At 36.4% G+C, this 20767-nt stretch overlaps 1 protein-coding gene across 2 annotated transcripts; it reads right to left on the minus strand.

Annotated features, from left to right (window-relative positions):
• Positions 1-3939: 3939 nt before the first annotated feature.
• Positions 3940-17052, minus strand: LOC131147974 (ERBB-3 BINDING PROTEIN 1-like). 2 transcript variants are annotated; one of them, XM_058097676.1, is made up of 10 exons: positions 16893-17052; positions 16664-16786; positions 16453-16537; positions 16063-16212; positions 15803-15956; positions 5380-5595; positions 5131-5267; positions 4932-5023; positions 4556-4747; positions 3940-4389 (listed from the first exon to the last, which is right to left on the minus strand). In XM_058097676.1, the coding sequence occupies exons 2-10, from the start codon at positions 16752-16754 to the stop codon at positions 4316-4318; spliced, it is 1191 nt and encodes a 396-aa protein (XP_057953659.1). In that variant the 5' UTR covers positions 16755-16786; positions 16893-17052; the 3' UTR covers positions 3940-4315. The 2 variants fall into 2 exon arrangements, with proteins under 2 accessions (XP_057953659.1, XP_057953660.1); XM_058097677.1 differs by having other exon boundaries at positions 4565-4747; positions 16893-17028.
• Positions 17053-20767: the final 3715 nt, after the last annotated feature.

Genomic DNA, 20767 nt, shown 5'->3' on the forward strand with positions numbered 1-20767 from the left:
GGTTGTTTGTAGATTTAATGGATTTTATATAAACTTATAATTTTTTTTAATTTAAAAATATTCAGTTTAATTATTATTTTTTTTTTTTTGTAAATGGTGACTAAATTAATTTAGAGTTCAAATCGAGTTTGCTAGTTTACATTGCTAAACATATTTACATATGTTTTAATAATTCAAAACTTCAATTAATCTGCAATACCAAATCATAAGAAAACGTGATTGGCTCTTGCAACTCTCACCATATCGAGCATGATTCTCTAGATGTTTAATCGTATTTTAATAGCATACTTAAATTTTTTTTATTATGTAATTAAAACTTTTACATTTTTTATTTCGATTATTATAATTTTCTTATTGTTTCTTTTTTTTTTTTATCAACTCAAACTCTATTTGCTCGTAATTATGTAAGAGGAAGTAACTCATTTTCCATTCTGTATCTTTACTCTGCTCTCCAAAATTAGAATTCAAAACCTCTAGGATTAAAATTCTTAACTCTCACGGCTACTATAATATTCTGTATAATTCGTTTGAAATTTGAAGAATATTGAAAAAAGGAAAAGAAAATAAAAAAAGATTTCACTTTTTTATATTTGCTTATCAAAGAAAATTAGAAAGAAAATTTTAAAAATTCCAACTAAATGAATTACATTTAATTTTCACACACCTTAACATTTTGTTTTTTTTTTTTATCCTTAACCATATTAGAATAAATTTTTTTTAGTGGTATTTAATATAGAGAAAAAATATATAATGGAAAATAAATTTTTTTCTTCTTCTTCTTCTTTCCTTTCCTTTTTCCAAAATAAAATTCTTAATCCAAACCGACCCTTATGCTGCATTTGAGAACATGAATTTCGGACCTTAAATTTGGATTTGGGTGAATTTGGACAAATTTTAATAAATTTTTATATTATGACCGATCGAAATCCAATACATATCCAAATCCAAAGTTTTTCCAAACATAAGGTTAGAAAATTTTTGTTATGGTTATTATACAACCTAACTATTACAAATTTTGAACAATTTTTCAGGAAGAATTAAACACATATATTTAACCAATATGGGAATGGGAAATGCACGCCACAAATAGTTTAAAAAGGATACAAAAACAATTAACAGAGAATATAGAAGCTAAATCAAAACCACTGGTACTCCAAACCGGCCATAACTAAGCACGTAATCTGCCCAACTAAGATTGTGTGACCAAATCCTTTTTCTTCAAACAATAAATCATTCCTAGCCCTCTAAGAATAATTGTATACAGAAGAGCTTGTATTTTTCTACTTCAATGTTATTTTCCATGGCAGCTATGAGACTTGAACTATCATTCCAGCCGGAATGAATTCTCTACAGACATGCTTGCCTCAAATTGACACATCAATTAACAAATGTTTTGTGGTTTAAGGATATAAACCACAATCTCACGAGTACAATTCACATTTATCTCCCATTTAGCAATATTTTCCATTGTATTAAGTTTGTTTAGCATGACAAGGTGTCACGAGCTAAGCTTATTCAGGGCATTATGCTTGCCTATGACCGCTTATCTCATGTGCTTAGGATGAGTTTCCATCATGTAAATACTAGTGTAGGGTTAATTTCTGCTAGTAGAGTCTTTGTAAGCCAAATAAGGCAGTATGACTCTTCGGTCACTTTGATGTTTCCTAGTATCATGATGATAATTACATAAAAACCTCTTTAGGGGAGGGTGAGTGTTCATCAGTCATTGTAAAACTCACTAGCAATTGTCAACGTGCTTAACCTACTTGCCTCCCTTGCTAAGTACAACATGTCAACAGAGGATTTGTTAATGAATTACGTTTACTTCAATATTTATTGCTTGGTTGCCATGACTTTCATGAATTGATTATTATTTCCGCTGCTATCTGATTGAATGTTACTGAAAGTGAACCGTGGATGAATGTTGGTAAACGATAGGCTGGCTAGTTAAGCAAGAGTGCTTTAGCTAGCGCCGCACGACCCCTTCACAACGGTGTGAAAATATTTAGACCGTGACATACAAGGCCATGCCACACAAATGGTATTTAAGAACATAATGCTTACAAGTAACCAAAGGCCTGCTATCTCTAATGTTGCTCCGAGCAGAGTAGAAAGAGAAAATACCATATTAGGAAGGTTTTCAGGACCAAGTATTCGTAATTTCTCTAGCTTAATTCCTATAGCGAAAACTCATACTAGCTTAAAAAAAATATATTGTCAAAATGCCCTCGAGGCAATCTCCACGAATTCCCATTCATTATTAACTCTCAACTTAGAAGAGAATTGAGCTCCATTGTATTGCATCAAAGGGCTATTTTGATGTCAATTGTTAAAAAATAAATGAACAATTTCACTGTTCCCTGCCCTAAACAGTATGTTTAGATAAGCTAATTCCCCTAACTTCAAGTCATTGTCCCTCCACATAAACAACCAAAAATAGAGCAAATGCCCAATAATTAAAGATGCTTTGAAGTTTGAATTTTATTAACTAAAGCCTCCCAACACAAGATATGCATTTGAGTCCAAAAGCATATTCTACTTGATATTTTTCAACCAGTATATCACAATTAGTTTTACTCATTGTTTTGGTAACTAATGGCAGTCCCTTGACAGGGAGATGGCTATGAGGCATTCGAAGCAAAGGAGATGTTTTCTTGTGACTTTTCAATAGAAAGAGCAACACAATATGGCTTTGATTTTAATGGATTGCATTTCAGACCAATCAGTTTGTAGAAAATATAGAGTACTTTTAATACTTCTAGCTGAATCAATTTCCCCTTTAGATAGTACTAGAAAATCATCAGTAAAGCACAAATTACTAAGTTAATTCTCTTACATCTAGGGTGTAAAGATAGTTGACCATGTACAGTAGAGTCTTGAAGCAATCTTGTTAATACTTCCATAATCATAACACAGAGATAAGGTGGGATATGATCACCTTGTCTTATTTTGTTATCCCTCTAAAAAACCCTCATATAAGCCATTAAAAATAACAGAACAAGAAGGTGTCGAAATATGTTCTTTTTATCTACCCAACAAAGTTCACAGGATTTTCAATACATTCCCCAATAAACCAAATCAAATGCCTTCATCAAATCAATTAGAGCTGATGTTGGAAATTTAGCCTCCAAATGACAGTAGTGTAAAATTTGTAGAGCTAATAAAATATTATTTCGAATACTACTCCCTTTAATAATATGGCAGACTTCTTTAGACCGACAAAAGAATTTAGAAGTTGTTACAGCCCGTGGGTCACAATTTTCTTGATGCATTTATAAACTAGATTGCAACAAGAAATAAGCCTAAAATCCTTGGGAGATGAAGGTCTTTCAACTTAACAAAGTTCTAAGAGTGGCATTAACCTGCTTGAGCATTTTTCAGCCTCTGAAGAAGGATAATATGACTTCAGTAATGGTACTTCCAACCATTTGCAAACTACTTTTTGACTTGGCACAATAGCCATTAGGACCCCGTGCTTTGTCATCATCAAGAGAAAACATATCCTTTTTAATTTCCTGTTCATCAACTTGTTTGCAATGAATAGTTTTTTTCCTCACATGTCCGGTAAAAAGAAATGATATCCCTTAAAAGAATAGTATTTGCAGGGCTGAATTTCTTCACTTGCTTCTCCCAATGGACTATAGTAATGTTTAATAATCAACAATCCTAAATGCCACTGAAGGAAATGAATTTTGGATTCTACAATTCTGTGAATTGATTTGAATACTTGCCACAAAACCCTCAACATAACCCTGAGCCAGTTTAGATGTTACTCAAAACAGTATGATTGCTATTACAATACCTCTATGATTAGGCCATTTAGCAACTGTAAATGTCATTCCACACTGGCGTCTCTTGCGAGCACAAACTTCACAAAGACAACGGTTTAATTTTTTAAAAAAGAAAAACACAAAAATAAAAGATGAGCACCAGGAAAAATTTTGTTTTCATTCTGTTATATATATATATATATATATATAATGATGACAAAAGATGTGCAGTAAATGAAAAACAAGACTAACCAAGGGCAACTACTCAAGGGTCAGCCGAAACATCTCTATTCAAGCTTTTCAAGAGCCCAACACCCAGAATAGAGATTGTGCTTCACATTTAACACTCATTGGAGCTTTAAATGCAGCGGGCGTTTATGCCTATATCCCTTTATTCCCAGTGTTTTCAACAGCACAGACACACCAGGAATAGGATATTAGAATCTGGAATGGAGGAGATCGTCAACAAAACCATAATTACCATGAGCTCATGTCCTGCCCAAACCCATGAATCAGTTGCAATTTCAACTGCTGATGGAAAATTTCTATTCTTGAGATGAAACACCATTTGATGCTGCTTCAACTTCAGCTGAATCTTCCATTTTGTCCCCTTTCTTACCTGTAAATTAACAAAAATGACAACATCAAAACACTGTAGAACCAAAATAAATAAATGCATAATCCTAATTAAATTGAGTTTTGTTCTCATCAAATTTGGGGAACCATAGATACTATGATCTGCAGAATTATTTAAGGGTAGACGGGAATTTCCAGCAAAGACCTACACAACACACCTTTCTTCTTCTTCCCGCCGCCTTTCCTTTTAGTCTTTATGCCAAGAGCTAGCCAGGACTTTATTTCAGGGTCATCATCTATGGTCTTCGTAGGCTTCAGCTGCTGCAGAGGATGAGATGTGATCCTGTCTGACCCATTCGGCATTAATAGCACCGTGAATTTAATGTGGGCAACAAAATCTCCTGCACTAGCACCAATCAAATGTAAGAAAGGAAACCTATTTGGGCATATCCCCACTTAAGTTGCAACACTATACAACTACAGTAGCAAAGACGGTCTATTTTGCAGGACAACACAACTGCACATTCATGATCATTATAATACCAAGAACTCAGCATGACATTCATTCTCATGAAAAAAGCTTACCAGGCTTCTCATGTAGAACAGGATACGGCTGCAAGAGATCATGATTCACACATTCCACTAATCCAAGCCGAGCCCTCTTCTCTTCCAAAGCCCTAAAAAAGAAAGACAATACATGAAATTATGATGACAAGAAAAATAGTCCAAATATCAATAACTTCTCTCGGAGAATTGAACTGAAGCATTAGAGAAGTTTTAAAACCTTGCTGTAAAGGGCATGATGGGAAATTTCTGATTTATTTCGCTGAAGATAAACCTTGATGCTTTCATCTTCAAGTGATAATTTCTGTCCACGGCTCTTTTATATATCGTCGTTTTCCGCTCATCCAAGAGCTTAGGCTGCGTGATTTTTCCCCCCCAAAAAAAAGTTAAAAACCAACAATAGAATACGAAAGAATACAAATAACAGAGACTAGGGTTAGTATATTTGGTCTACAGACTTCGCACTTACTTTGCCGTCTCCTGTGCTAGCGACTATATCAATTGCATAGACTTCATTCTCTTCAAACTCTGCATCATCAACTCTTGTTTCAGGACAGGAGACACTTAATACAACCTTGTTCCCATCAATGACAAACTGCTTTAGCTGGTGACTTAGAACGCCTTCAACAATCTTGCAGTCATATGCAGCAGCAACCTTCTGAATGGCATCTGTTACATCTTTGTTCTGCAAAATTGAGAAATTTTCAGCAAGCCAATCTAAGGAAATCACTAAACCAGACTTGCAACGAAAAGATTTAAAAATCATCAGCATTTGGAAATTGAAAAAAAATAAAATAAAATAAAATAAAAAAGAAAAGAAGACAGTGACGTAGGCACAGAAGGAAAGCAGGAAAATCCCATATCAGCGACTTCCATTCTCGCTAATATGAAAGATGTCACTTTAAGAAGGACCATTTTTATCTAAAAATGATGGGAACAACTTGCAAGCACACACACAAGCGCATGCAAAAGGAAAAATAATATCACAAAATAAAAATATAATTACAGAAATAAAGAGAGGCGCAAAGATATGAAAAATCTATAGTGAAGTTAAAAGATAGGAGGTAAGTCTAAAGACTGAACTTCAGTATTTAGCTGCACTAAAAGGTTAGTTAAGCAGCACTTACCCCTTATGGCAAAGGATACAAAACCACACAAATAACATTCTCTAATCAACTTGTTGGGGATGTGGCTCATATTCCTAGTGGATCACATGTACCGGAGAAAGCTACGTGAAGCGAGGGACAATTGCATGAGAAGAGGTTTCAGGCAATACACAGGAGAACCTTTGCTCATCACAAAACCATCGACGGTTTGATCGATGGTTTCCATCGGCATAGATCACGTATTTTCAAATCGGGAGCTTATAGATTGGGCTTATTGGAGGGATTTGCTATGGGGAATTGCTACAGATGTAGTTTAGTTATACTAGAACACTTCTGTACGCATTAGATGTTATATAAACATCATTATGTAACCATATTGGGGTAAGAGACATTGATCATAGTGAAAACCCAAGTGCTGCTTCCTTGGACATAGGCTATTGCCGAACCACGTAAATCCTATGTGTTCTAGTTTTTTTTTTTTATTCTTCTTATTATTGTTTAATTGCTTCTTGAGTATATTTCATCATTGAGTAATTGCATTAGTTGTTGTTAATTGTTTCGTGATTGTGTGCTTCTGTTGCACGCGTTCAAGTTGAACGAACATCAACAAGTGGTATTAGAGCTATTGGTTCTACAATGGTTGGGGTCTCTACAATTAAGTTCGATGTGAATAAGTTTGATGGAATTGGTAATTTCAGGTTTTGACAACGAAGGGTGAAAGACTTCCTAGTACAGCAAGGGATGGTGAAGGCATTATACGGAAAGAAGTCGGACAACATGAATGATGCAAGTTGGAAGGTAGCTTGAAGCAAAGGCAGTTTCCACAATCAGGTTGTTATGTCTGGCCAATGACGTGTTGTATCATGTCATGGATGAGGACTCATCAGCAACTGTTTGGCTAAAACTGGAGCGCCAATACATGTCCAAGTCGATTTTGAACAAGTTGTATCTTAAGCAAAAGCTTTATTGGCTTAAGATGGCAAACTCAGTACATCAACACATTTAATCAAATCATTAGTGATCTAGGGCGAGTTGATGTAAAGTTCAAGGAGGAGGACAAGGCGTTTATGCTACAGAATTCCCTACCTACATCACCTAGAATCTGGTTACAACGTTGACTCAAGGGAAAGAAACCCTAGAGTTGGAGGACATTACGAGTGCATTGCTGGGGTTCCATCAAAGGAAGAAGGTTAGCGATGAGGGTTCACATGGCGAAGGGTAATCAAGATCGTGGGAGAGGCAAATCTTGGAGTGGACCAAGTGGTAATAAAACTCAGTCCAGGAGGAAGAAGGATGTTTGTTGTTTTAAGTACGGGAAACTAGGACACATAAAACTGGAATGTCTAGAGTAGGAGAAGGGAAAGGCAAGAGCTCAAGGGGGTTCGTCAAAATCTGTGAATGTAGTTGAAGAAGGGGACTTGGGGAGCAGTGATGGTGAGATGCTTAATGTTTCATTAGGTTCAGGGGTTCTTGGATCCTAAACTCGAAATGTTCTTTTCACATGATGCCAAACAAAGTCTAGTTCACCACTTACAAATTGGTGAGTCCTAGTTCCGTTCTGATCGAAAACGGTGCAGTATGCAAAATTATCAGAATGAGGGATATTAAGATCAAAATTTATGACGGTATGATAAGGATGTTGTGTGGGGTAAGGCATGTACCTGATCTACAGTTTGAATTGTAACGGGTATAGTTACAAGTCCAAAAACAGGATGATGATGGTAAGTGATGGCGTATTGATGGTGATGAAGGGACAGAGGATAGTAGGGAATCTCTATGTATTGCAGGGTAATACTGTTGTAGGTGGAGTTGCAGCTAGAAGTTCTGAGTCAGGAAACACCATTTTGTGTAATGTAACCACACAAAAAACGGTGGGTATTCTTAACTACATTGGTATGGATGTTTGGGGACCGGTGAGGGTAGCATCACGGGTTGGACATAGGTATTTCATGAGATTATCACGAAAGGTCTGGGGGTATCTCATGTGGCACAAGTTGGAATTGTTTGCCAGGTGTAACTTATGGCGGAGGTGGAGTACCAGACTGGGAGAGAGTTCCTCAAGTTAGATATTGTTGTTGCATATGCTGGCGTTCAAGGAGTTTTGTGAGCAGGGCATAGCGTATGCAAGGCTTGCAAGGGAATTCTTGGTGAAGTCCGGGAGTATAATGTGTTTCTCGGTTAATCGATCACCAAAGGTATCACTAGATGGGAGAGTTACAGGAGAGACTAGAATTGATTATGCCGTAGACTTTAGAGGTCCAACTATGCATGTTTCTAGTGAAGTGAGATCTAGGCTTAGTGTTATGTCCAGACAGTACATCTTTTTGATATATAAGAAAGATGAGTTTATGCTGGGTGATCCAACGGCAAACATGGTGGCGATTGGTGGAGACATGGCTTTAGGTGTTAAAGCCATGGGACAACGTACTTAGGTAAATGAAGAGAAACAAGTGTCAAAAAGCTGCAAGAGCAGCTATGAGCATGTCATGCAGATGAAGTTGGAGACTTAGGGCAAGAGTGCAGGGAATTCTAACTCAGGAGACTTATAGTATCACATGATAAACTCAAACAGAAAGGCAATGTGATGCAGATGGAGTTTCAAACTCAGGGCAGAAATGCAAAAAAGTTCAAACTTAGGAGACCGGCAGAATCACAATGGGCTCAAAGGCACTATCAGGTCATCGCCGGTGTGATATGATGTCTTATGCAACCATTACCATCAGAAAGGATCATACTACCTTTCAGGAAGCAGTGCACGATCAGGAAAAGGGTAGGCGGACAAGTGTAATGGTGGAGCAGATGGAGGTACTGTATAAGAATCAGACGTGGGGGTTGGTGGTGCTCCTAGAGGGGAAGAGAGAGAGAGGTTGCAAGTGGACAGGTATTCTATGATTTTATGTGAGTGACATGCCGATTGCAGAAAAGGTTCCGACTGAGGTAAATCAGTTAGGAGCTCTATTGAGAATGTAAATTGACATGAAGGTTTTGAGTGCTGCCAAGAGTGTTCTTGGGTTGGAGATTCACAAGAGTAAAGTTACGGGGAGATTGGGATTATCTCAAGGTGATTTTGTAGCTTCGGGGAGATTGGTGTTATCTCAGGGCAGCTGTGTGGACAAAACTATATGGAGATTGTGGTTATCTCAGGATGGTTATGAGGATTAGGTTTTTGTGAGGTTTAGCATGGTTAGTATTAAACCGGTAACCGTTACACCATTGGCAAATCTAAGTAAACAGTCTACCGCTCAGTACTTGAGGACGAACGGTGATGCTAAAAGGGTTCATACACCAGTGCAGTTGGGTACTTTGGCGGGCAACAAAGGGTTTCGTCACTTGTGAGGTTCGCAGATGGAGACTACACGACTACACAGGGGACTTGGAAGACAGAAAGCTCACAACGGGGTGCATTGTGAGAAGGTCTTATTGTTGGAAGTCCAGGGTACAGTCTCAGGGTGCATTGGTTATAACTGGATTGGAGTTCTTGGTAGAGGCTACGGCTGTCAAGGTAATATTGTGGTTCGAAGGATCGTTCAAGGAGCTGGATGTTCAGCTAGGTGAAGTTCCTGTTACCACAGTCAAGTACAAGCATGGCTTGGACTTGGTTTACGTCTCCAAGTGTTAGAGGGGAGGTGGGTCTCGATCTACAGGCCCGGGTGGAACAGCGGTTATACTTTCAGATTTCCAAGGTGGCAAATATTTGCCAAGGTGGAGATTGTTAGGGATGTGGCTCATATTCAGAGCGAATCACATGTAGCGGAGAAAGCTACATGAAGCAAGGGACAATTGCATGAGAAAAGGTTTCGAGCAGTACGCAGGAGGACCTTTGCTCAACACAAAACCGTCGACGGTTTGGTCAAACCGTCGAATATTTCCGTCAGCGCAGATCACATATTTTCAAATCGGGGGCTTGTAGATTGGGCATATCGGAGGATTTCCTCCGAGAGATTGCTACAGATGTAATTTAGTTATACTAGAGCACTTCTGTACGCATTAGATGCTATATAAACATCATTATATGACCCTATTAGGGTGAGAGGCATTGATCATAGTGAAAACCCAAGTGCTGCTCCCATGAATGTAGGCTATTGCCAAACCACGTAAATCTTGTGCGTTATAGTTGTGTTTTTTATTCTTCTTATTATTGTTTGATTGATTATCGAGTATATTTCATCATTGAGTGATTGCATTAGTGGTGGTTGATTGTTCGTGATTGTGTGCTTCCGCTGCATGTGTTCAAGTTGAACGAACATCAACACAACTGCACATAGGTAACAAGCAGCATATTAAGATATGTTGGCTACAGCAGGTGATTGCAGATCATATAGATAATAGATAGACCGAATTCACCCAAGATGAGCCCAATACAATGTTGGCAACAGGGAAAAGATGGAACCAAAAAGCAATTGATCACCTCAGCAAGGTTACCTATATAACCCATCCTTTTGATGCAGCAGACAACAGGGCCAACTGCTGCTTGTACAAATAAAGAGACATTGTTTTGCATATTTGGAACTTTAGGCATTTCACAAATTATTTTCATTAGAGACAGAGGCAATCAACAACAATTTTTTCTACTGAATAAGTACACTTGATTTAGCTATAGGATATGAAAAACTTATGTGATTCAATTGGTAAGATTTCCACCAATCAGCCACAAATTAAGATATGTTGGCTACAGCAGGTGATTGCAGATCATGTGGAGAATAAATAGACCAAATTCACCGAACTGTGCACAGTAAAATGTTGGCAACAGGGAAAAGAGGAAACCAAAAGGCAATTGGTCACCTCGGCAAAGTTGCCTGTAAAACCCACTCATTGATGCAGCAGCCAATAGGGCTAATCACTGCTTGTGAAAATAACAAGGCACAATTTTGAGTATTTGGAACTTTTGCCACTTCACACTTACTATCATCAGTTGTCGAATATATACAGGGGCAACCAAAAAAAAATTTTCTACTAACATGTTTTTAACTACATGTATATGAAAAACTTGCATGTGATTCCATTGGTTTGATTTCCCCCTCTTAGCCACAAATTAGGAATATGTGTCCATATGGATGACAAAGAAAAAACATATGGTTTTTCCTACCTTGACTATAATGACTAAAGCAAGGCCTAGATAAAAGTTAACAACCAATGATAACACAAGGATAAAAAGAAAAAGACCCATGTCTTGCCCAACCTATCATTTAAGATGAGACAAACACCACAAATCAACATACAATGCAAAAACAACAGGTAGAAGACATTTCAAAGTAGATTAAAAATTACTCCAACCTTTTGTGAGCACATATGCAAATGAGAGAGACAATGGCACAACATGGACTAAAGGTATTCAATTCTCTATCAGAGTAACTATGACAATATAAAGCTTCATTGGAGCTTCCTCCATAGCCATGAATATCTTCATCATTTAGAGAAATCATAACCCACAATACAAAATCAAAGAGATGAACTTCAAAGTATCTAATCACTGGAAAATATACTCACCTAATCCCTATAAACTATACTCACTAATGAAAACAAGGACTGAGCAGTATTTAAAAAATATTATAAGAAATGTATTGGTCTTGGCCCAATTCTGGTGAGGCATTGTCCACTTTGGCTCATTGGCATCACAAATTTCTCATAATTCAAGCCTAAACCATCCATGCAGGGTTCAACTACAGTGGTTCAACTCAGCATGCCCCCCATTTCTCATATATTTTGCAACAAGTCAATATCGCTAGCCACATATGCTTGGTTTAGTCCAGGTCACCCTGAGTTGACTGAGTTGATTCCATTTCTATAAAAACCAGTTCTCACCCCTATCCAAACCGGTCAAGCCGCAGGTCCAATTGAACCCGGTCATACCAGGCAGCCCATTCCAAGTTTTAAAACCATTGGAGTTAGGATCATTGGTTTCAGAGTAGCAAGGTTCGTAGTGAACCCAATTCTCTATCTCTGCCTATGATTTTGCACCAAACGTTGGCATTTAGAGAGCATTCCAGAGTAGCTTCAGAGGAATGGCATTTTAAGATTTACCTGGTTTTTAAAATTCATGAGAAATTGATATTCCATCAAGAAAAAAATGCTTTTCAATTCTTCAATCTCTTCAAACTACACAGATCAATCACTAAATCAATAGTGATGCATATACTGGACTATATGCAAACAGTTCAGCATCATGGCAATACCCAAACATATGTTCCTAGTTTATGACAAAACAAACAGGTAGCTATTATGCCCACAGTTTATCAAGGAATAGATAGGCATTAGTTATCATAAGCAATGATTCAAATAAATACCATCCTGGAAATTAAAATTTTGATAATCAACCAGCATCCAATCTGGCTCATTTCTACAAAGTACAAAAACCTGAACTGGAGATCAACTCGGTGAGGCCACCATATCACACAGAAAATAACCAGATAAATGTAGGTGAACGCATGGGCAAAAGAAATAGGAAATGGAACATCATGGACTAAAAGGTATGTGATTCTCTATCAGAGTAACTATGACAATGTGAAGCATCATTGGAGTTTTCTCCATAGCCATGTATATCTTCATCATTTAGAGAAATCATGCCCTACATTATAAATCAAAGAGAAGAACTTCAAACTATCTAATATCTGTAAAATATACTGAGTAACAGCAACAAGGACTGAGCAGTACTAATAAAATATTTTAACAAAAAGAAAAACAATTATTTCACATAACACCAATTCAAAAATATCTATATTAGGTTTAAAAGTATATATTAATTTAATGGTTTTTGTACATATAAAAGCATTTTTTTTTTTTAAACCAAGGGAATGTAAGCCATATCAAGGAGTATTCAGATGTAATGTATTTGATCTCATCACAATAACTTAATATTGGTACCAATGGTAGCTCATCCCATTGCCCAACTCATCCAGCAGGGTTCAACTCCTACCTGCCTCCCATCTCACATATTTTGTGACAGGCCAATTTGGCTGGCCCACTCTATTTGGCCAGTTTAGGACAGGTCAAACCGAGTTGGCAGAGTTGACTGACTTCAATCCACATACGGTTCTCACCCCCTGTACAGTCTGACCAAACCTGGCCCGACTGGCCAATCCAATCCAGATTTAGATACATAGGCTTCATAATTCATAATAGCAGGGCTCATAATGAACCCAATTCTATGTCTGCCCATGATTTTGCACAAAATGTAAGCATTTAGAGAGGCTCCATCACTAGCTTCAAAGGAATGGCATATTAAGATTTACCTAGTTTTTAAATTCATGAGAAATTGAAATTCCATCAGACTAACTATGCTTTTCAATTCTTCATGCTCTAAATACAAAGCTCAATCACTAACTCAATAATGATGCATATACTCGACTGTATACAAACAGTTATGCATCATTAAGTGTGTACAAAAGTTAACGAACAATCAACAACCAACCCAAAACCAGATCAAAATGAGTTCCGGTACAGTTTTTAAGTTTTCAGTTTTGGTTTTGGTTTTTTTCAAAATGAAAATTTTCGATCTTCGGTTTTGGTTTCGGTTTCTAACCCATAATCGAACCGGAAAACTGGAAAACCAATTAATTAATATTTATATTTATCTGTATATCTTGGCATACAGAATATTGGATAAAACTGGTTATATTTTTATCTTTATGTATTTTGAATCTCTAATCTTTATAGCTTCAAATTATATTGAAATAAAATTTTAAATTTCACATGTTACATCATCATGAAACTATAACTTTGATTCAGTATGTTGAAGAATGAAAAAAGATGAGGCTAGGGGCAGATTTGATAAAGGTGGGGAGGCGAGGCTCTCTCCCCATAGATATATTCAATGTGGGATGAGAAGATACAAGCTGCTGTCTGCTCGCACATTCCCCAATCCCCATAGTGACTAGTAAGTAGTCCCACATCGGACATGAGTAGAGGCATTCTTCTCTTTACAAATTTTGTTTGCCCCTAGAAAAAATTCATTGTCCAGTTTGACTTGCATGCTCTCCTTGGAGCAGGTCCAGTCAATAATTTCCGGCCAGCATACTTTTCTGCTAGTGGGCTTAGATATTCAATTATCACATTAATTCTGGTTGACGTTTCTGTGTTCTTTATAAAGGTTTTGTTCATTTAAGTTTCATTTTCGGTTTAAAGACCAAACCGAACCACTAAACCATCCTCTCTGTCAATCAATGAACCCTCAGTGTCGGTTTGGTATCGTTCAGTACTTTAAAAAACCAAGAAGTTCGGTTCAGTTATCAGTATACGTTAGAACCGAAAAGAACCGATTACACCCCTATGCATCATGGCAATGCCCGAGCATATCTTCCTAGTTTACAAAAAAACAGGCAGCTATTATGCCCAAGTTTACCAAGGAATAGACAGGTGTAGTTATCGTAAGCAATGAATCAAATAAATACCATTCTAACATCCACTGCCCTAACAGTCACCGGCCCTTCCTGGAGAACATGAATGTGTGCCACCAGAGCAATGAACCCATCAATCTGACAACCATATGGCTGCATCCAATGAAGTCATTTATCACCTTGGCAAAGTTGCCAAAATATCCATCCATCTAATGCAGCAGCCAATGGGGCAAATTGCAGCTTGGGAAAATAAGGATATATAATCTTCAGTCCTTGGAACTTTTGGCACTTTGCAAATTTTTCTCTTCACAGACGTAGTGGCAACCAACAACAAATTTTTCTACTGAAAATGTACTTTTGATCTACCTTAGCATATGAAAACATTTTATGTGATTCAATTGGTTAGGTTTCCCCCTCTTAGCCACATGTTAGGAACATATGTCCATGTGGATTACAAAAAGATAAAGCACATTGTTTTTCTTACCTTGACTAAAATGACAAAAGCAAGAACTGGAGAAAAGTCAACAAGTAAATAACACAAGAGGACAAAAAATGGAAAAGTACCCATTTCTTGCCCAATACATCATCATTTAAGAAGATCAGACAAACAACATAAATCAACATACAATGCAAAAACAACAGGTTGAAGACATCTCAAAGAAGATTAAAAATTGTTCCAACCTTTTTGTTAGCAACATATATCACACAGAAAATAACCAGATGCATGTAGGCAAACAGATGTGCAAAGGAGAGAGGCAACGGAACAGCATGGATTAAATGGGAAGAGATTCTCTATCAGAGTAACTATGACAATGTAAAGCTTCATAGGTGTTATCTCCACAGCCATGTATATCTTCATCATTTAGAGAAATAATTCCCGACATTACAAAATCAAAGAGAAGAATTTCAAAATCTCTAAGCACTGTAAAATATTTTAACCAACATCTACAAGGGCTGAGCAAATTCAAAAAATATATGATATTTAAAGTATAAATTAATTTCATAGTTTTTTTTTTTTTGTAAAAAATAAAAAATGAAAAAAAAATTATGTAAAGCCATATCAAGGAGTACTCAAATATAACGTATGTCATCTCATCAAGGTCTCATCGAACCCAGTCCAACCCTCCTAGTCCGCATACAGATTGTAAAACCATGGGATTATGTTCATTGGTTTACCATATGGCGCTCAATTGCTCAATTGGAACCTAGTTCTCTGTCTCTACATATGATTTTGAACCAATTCATCACTAGATTCAAAGAAATGGCATCAGTAATTAAAATTTTCATATTCTACCAGCATCCAGTCCGGCTCATTTCTACAAACCACAGTTTAAAGACAAATACCCGTTGATCAACCCAGTGAAGCAATCAGGTAGGTATCTTAACATCTATTTATTTTTGTACTGTAATAAAGAAGGAAAATCAGGGGGAAATATTACAAGTAGACAAATACCTTCCTTCCAGGTCTCACAAGTCTCAAAGCAACTTCAGCAGCTGTATTGGCTGCTGCAATAACATCAGCTGCCCTACCAGTCACCGGCCCCTCTTGAAGAACATGTGTGTGCGCCACCACAGCAATGAACCCATCAATGTGACATCCCATATCACTGCATCCAATAAAACACTTCCATATTTCATCCTTACACTTCATCCTTTACCTTAAATAATTCTTTTTTAAAAAGTAATAAGCAGAGTACAGAAAACAAAACTCACATTTTCAACATATCACTTTCTTCTAACACAGTCTCATCACTGGAGTGAGGAGAGAAGTGACAGACAGTATTGTTTACGGATATGCAAGTGGGGAAGGCAATGCCCCTTTCAATCTTCTTCTTTGCATTCTTGTACATGTTCCCGGTTTGCCTATACGACAGCCCCATTTCCATTTAACATTAAAAAAACCCAACTCAATAAAAACCAAAAAGTTACGTCTGCCCAAAAAAAGTCGTTAATGTACATATTCCCCCAGTTTGCCTATATCCATAATCCAATTTCCATGAAATATTATAACCCGAATCAACAATAACCACAAAACATCAAACACTTGCTCAAACAAAATAAAATTATGACCAACACAAAAATCATATCATAATAAAATCATACTCTCTGATGAATGCATCGCCCTTCTCACATAAATCTACGATCTTCGCTTTTGGCTTGCATTCCGATAACACCAACTGCAGAGCCTCTGCAAAATTCGTTTCCAAAATCATCATAATCCAGAACAGATCAAAGAGACTCAAATCACTTTGACGAATTACTGACAAGAACCAACGACATTTAGAAAAAGAGAGAGAAAGAGAAGAGGACCAACTGTTGACAATTTCAGCTGCACTCTTGTACTTGGTGACGACCTCAGGAGACGTGAGATCCAACTCCTTCTCTTCTTTCTCCTCGTCCGACATAGCTAGCGGTGAAGCTTGGATCCTCCCACAAACTGCTTCATAAAGCAAATCAATCAGGAAACGAAAAACCAATCCATCCTGTAAAATGTAGAATGAAATGAGAGAATAAAGAGTGAATTAAATAAGGGAGAAAATTACCGAAACTAAATCAAGAGAGACGAAATGTCGCAATGAAAGCTGGAGTAGAGCTAAGGTTTCAAAGGACACTACAGAAGTTCAAATTGAATGGGTCAGTGACGGACAGTGGGTTCTGGACTGAAGTGGGTGAGGAAGAATTAGGGCTTAGCGGAGTTACGTTACATATAAATAGACGATGACCATATTATAATAATTATTGGAAAACAAATAAATTAACTTTTTTTAAATAAAAGGATTTAATTCCAATTACCAAGTGACTGGGTGAGTACACAATAACTTGTTATTAAACCTTTTTAACTTAATTTAAGCTTGAGTTCAAATCAAGCAAAAATATATTTACAACTTGTTTATAATGTAAATAAATAAAATCAAGAATCTTTATTAAGTCACATGTGCTGATTGATAATTTAATTTATTTATACTCTCTCATTATAAAAATAAAAAAATTATATTACATTTTTTATATATAAGAATAAGATGGAATTTGATAGAATGGAATCGACTTAATTACTTAATTCCATCATATACACTCTCTTCAAATATTCATTTCGGGTCTTTGTATATATTTAAAATATAACACTCCAATCTAATTGAATTGACTTTCTTTTGTAAGAAATAAATTAAATTAAGTTAGTTTTAAATCAATTTAATTAGGTTGTAACTTTGTGTGGTTAAAAGAATTAATTATTTTTTAATTTTTAACATTACAAAACTTGAATATGACAAGACTTTTCAAGTCCATATGAGAAAATGTCAAATAAAAAAAATATATATATATATACATATATATATATATATATATATATATATTTTTCATACTGCTCTCTCTAATTGGTGTTTTAAAAGGTCAAAACGTAAGGTGAGACATTTTACACCATTGAGACATAAGTCTTTTAGGAATTTAATTTTTTATTTAAATATGTAAAAATAAATTATATATACCAAAATTAATATGAAATTTGTTAAAATAGGTTATAAATTTTACTATTTGAATTCTAAAACTAAAATATTATATAAGAAAAAAAAAATCTAACGTCAAAAATACAATAAGTCCCACATCAAATGTGTACCAAGAAGATTTTAAGCTTATAAGGAGAATTTGGGCTCCAATTAAGTGAGGTGTCTTTTAGAGGACAAACTCATGAGGTTAGTGGGCTAAAGCGGGCAATACCTTATAGGAGTTGGGCCTAGGACTATTACATTTGGTATCAGAGCCTCATTGAGAGTTTTACCTGAAGGTACTATCATGTGAGTGGATCTTATACAGAAGTGTAAATCACTTTGACGAGAACGTTAGAGATTGGACAAGAGAGTTTATCGTAGTCTCACATCGAATGTGTACTAGGGAGATCATGCTGATAAGCGTATTGAAAATTGGATCAAAGAGCCGATCGTAAACTCACATTGGATGTGTACTAAGGAAATCACGCTGACGTGGATGTCAAAGATTAAATGAGAAAGCCCGTCACGATCCTATATTGAATGTGTACTAGGGAGATCTTGAACTGGGCTCTAATTAAGTAAGACATCTTTTATGGGACAAACCCTTGAGGCCAATAGGTCAAAACGGACTATATCTCACCGAGGTTGGACCTAGGACCGTTACATATAGGCTACAATCAAAGAGCTATATGACATTCCCACCTAGTAGAAATGAAAGACACAAAAGAGGGTGGGTGTATTAAACTACTAGATTGGGAATAGGAGATCACTTTTTGATGATAGACAAGACTCAAGTTCACCTAAGAGATAGAAAATGTAAGAGACACGAGACTAGAGAGAGGGATTCAAAGACATCAATCGGCTCATCGGAGAAAGAGAAATTGGAAATCATGGTCACTAAAAGAGATGATAGTGTTGGGGGAGTATCTCAGGAGAAAGATCGACACAATTTTGTCAAAGAAAAGCTTTGTCGAGGGTGTTGCTTCGTCAAAAGGGGTGGTTCATTGAGGGAGATGCTTTGTTAAGGGGTTGCCATCATCGAGAAGGCATACGAAGGGCATTTGTGCCCTAATTTGCCTTTTCTTTGTTTCTTAAAATATTTTTTACATTTTAGAAAGCAGGTTAAATGGAGGATCAACATATGTACGCCTCAAACTCCGAGGCATAAAAGGTGTAATTTTTTGATTGATGAGTGCGCCAAGTTACAATTTTTATGAGAATTAATCATATTAAATCATTGAATTAAATGTATTTTTACTGTTACTAAACTTTTTAAATTATTTATTTTGGTTGTCACAAATTTTCTTATAACTACATTTTTGTCCATCTAAATTACATAAAGAAGTAATCTTCTTCCATTTTGTAGTATTTATACTCTCTCCAAAATTAGAACTTGGCATCCTAATCGAAAATTCTAAACTCAAGATTAAAATGTCCTTTGGAAAATTTTTATTGTGGTTATTGTACAATTTAAATTGTATAATTTTTAATAAATATTATAATGAAATTCAATTACAATGATTCCAATGCAATGACTAAAATTGTAAAAATTAGAAGAAAAACATTGATCTTTGTTGTCTAAAAGCCCTCAAACAATGCACAGCGGAATAATAATTTGTGTAAAGGATCAAACATAAACACTGTAGCAATCTAAATGGCGAATATAGAAATAATTCCACAACCACAACAAGTAAATAAAGCAATAACAAGAACAATGACACCAAGAATTACGTGGTTTGGTAAAGCCTACATCTACGAGAGCAAACAACAAGAATTCACTATCTCTTTGTCCAAATTATATGAACAATACAAGAATCCTCTCAAGAATACTCTCAATCTACCATTGGTACCCTTTGCACACAAAAGGCACAAAAGCACACTATATACAATGTATTTTGTGTATATATAAGCCTCCTCTGAAGTTTACCCCCGAAATCCAACCAAAATAACGTCCAAATTATTCAAAATTCAAAATCTCCGCAAACTGCTCCGAGCCAAACCGTCGACGGTTTTCCTGAAACCATCAACGATTTCCCTCTACTCTGCTACACCTTGATTTCTTCCATACTTTTCCTTAGTATGTGAGACACAATTCACAACAAACTCCACCTTGGCGAACATACGCCCCTTAGGATAAATCGAAAAACATGAACCCGTTGCTCCACCTTGAACTTGGGACGATAGGTTGGGACCGCCTCCCGTCTAGCAACTGGAGACAAACACCAAGTCCAAGCAACACCGCTTGAACTTGCCAATGGTAGCTTCAGCTTCTACCATCAACCCTGATACAGTTGTAGATGCAATATCCTAAGACTTCACCCTAGGCTTCCAACAAGACCTTCCCACAATAGTAAACACAAATGCTGCTGCAAGCCTTCTATCACCAAAGCCCCCTGTATAGTCTTCAACAAAACTATCAATTGATAGTTCACTCTATTGCCTGTTGAAATACCCATTTGCACAATAATGGGGGACCTTTGACATATCCTGGACATCACGGTCAGTCCTTGGATACCGAGCAGTAGACATTCCATATTGATTCTCCACATAACCCCCCCTAAAACAACAAACGAAGTCTTCCTATGGTTCCGTCCATAAAGCCACAATGAGATAACATCAATCTTGTAACGACCTGCTATTTAACTGGTTTTTTTTTTTTTATACTATAACATTTATAATACTCTGATACCACACTGGATTAAACTCAATCATCAACCTAAGCAGCAAGAAGTAGAAATCAAATAAACATAACCATATGTAATTATATACAATACTAGAGTGCTAAAATGTTTCCCAAAATACCCTCAATTGGCTAGGGCTATACAACAATACTCCCAAAAATACTCACTCTACTTTCAGGACAATACTAAGGCCCCTCTATCTGCGAGTCTGATCTACTCGCCTACCTGGATCACCTGAAAAATGTTAAAGTA

The sequence above is a fragment of the Malania oleifera genome, chromosome 2 (assembly GCF_029873635.1).
Source record: "Malania oleifera isolate guangnan ecotype guangnan chromosome 2, ASM2987363v1, whole genome shotgun sequence".
Classification (NCBI taxonomy): domain Eukaryota; kingdom Viridiplantae; phylum Streptophyta; class Magnoliopsida; order Santalales; family Ximeniaceae; genus Malania; species Malania oleifera.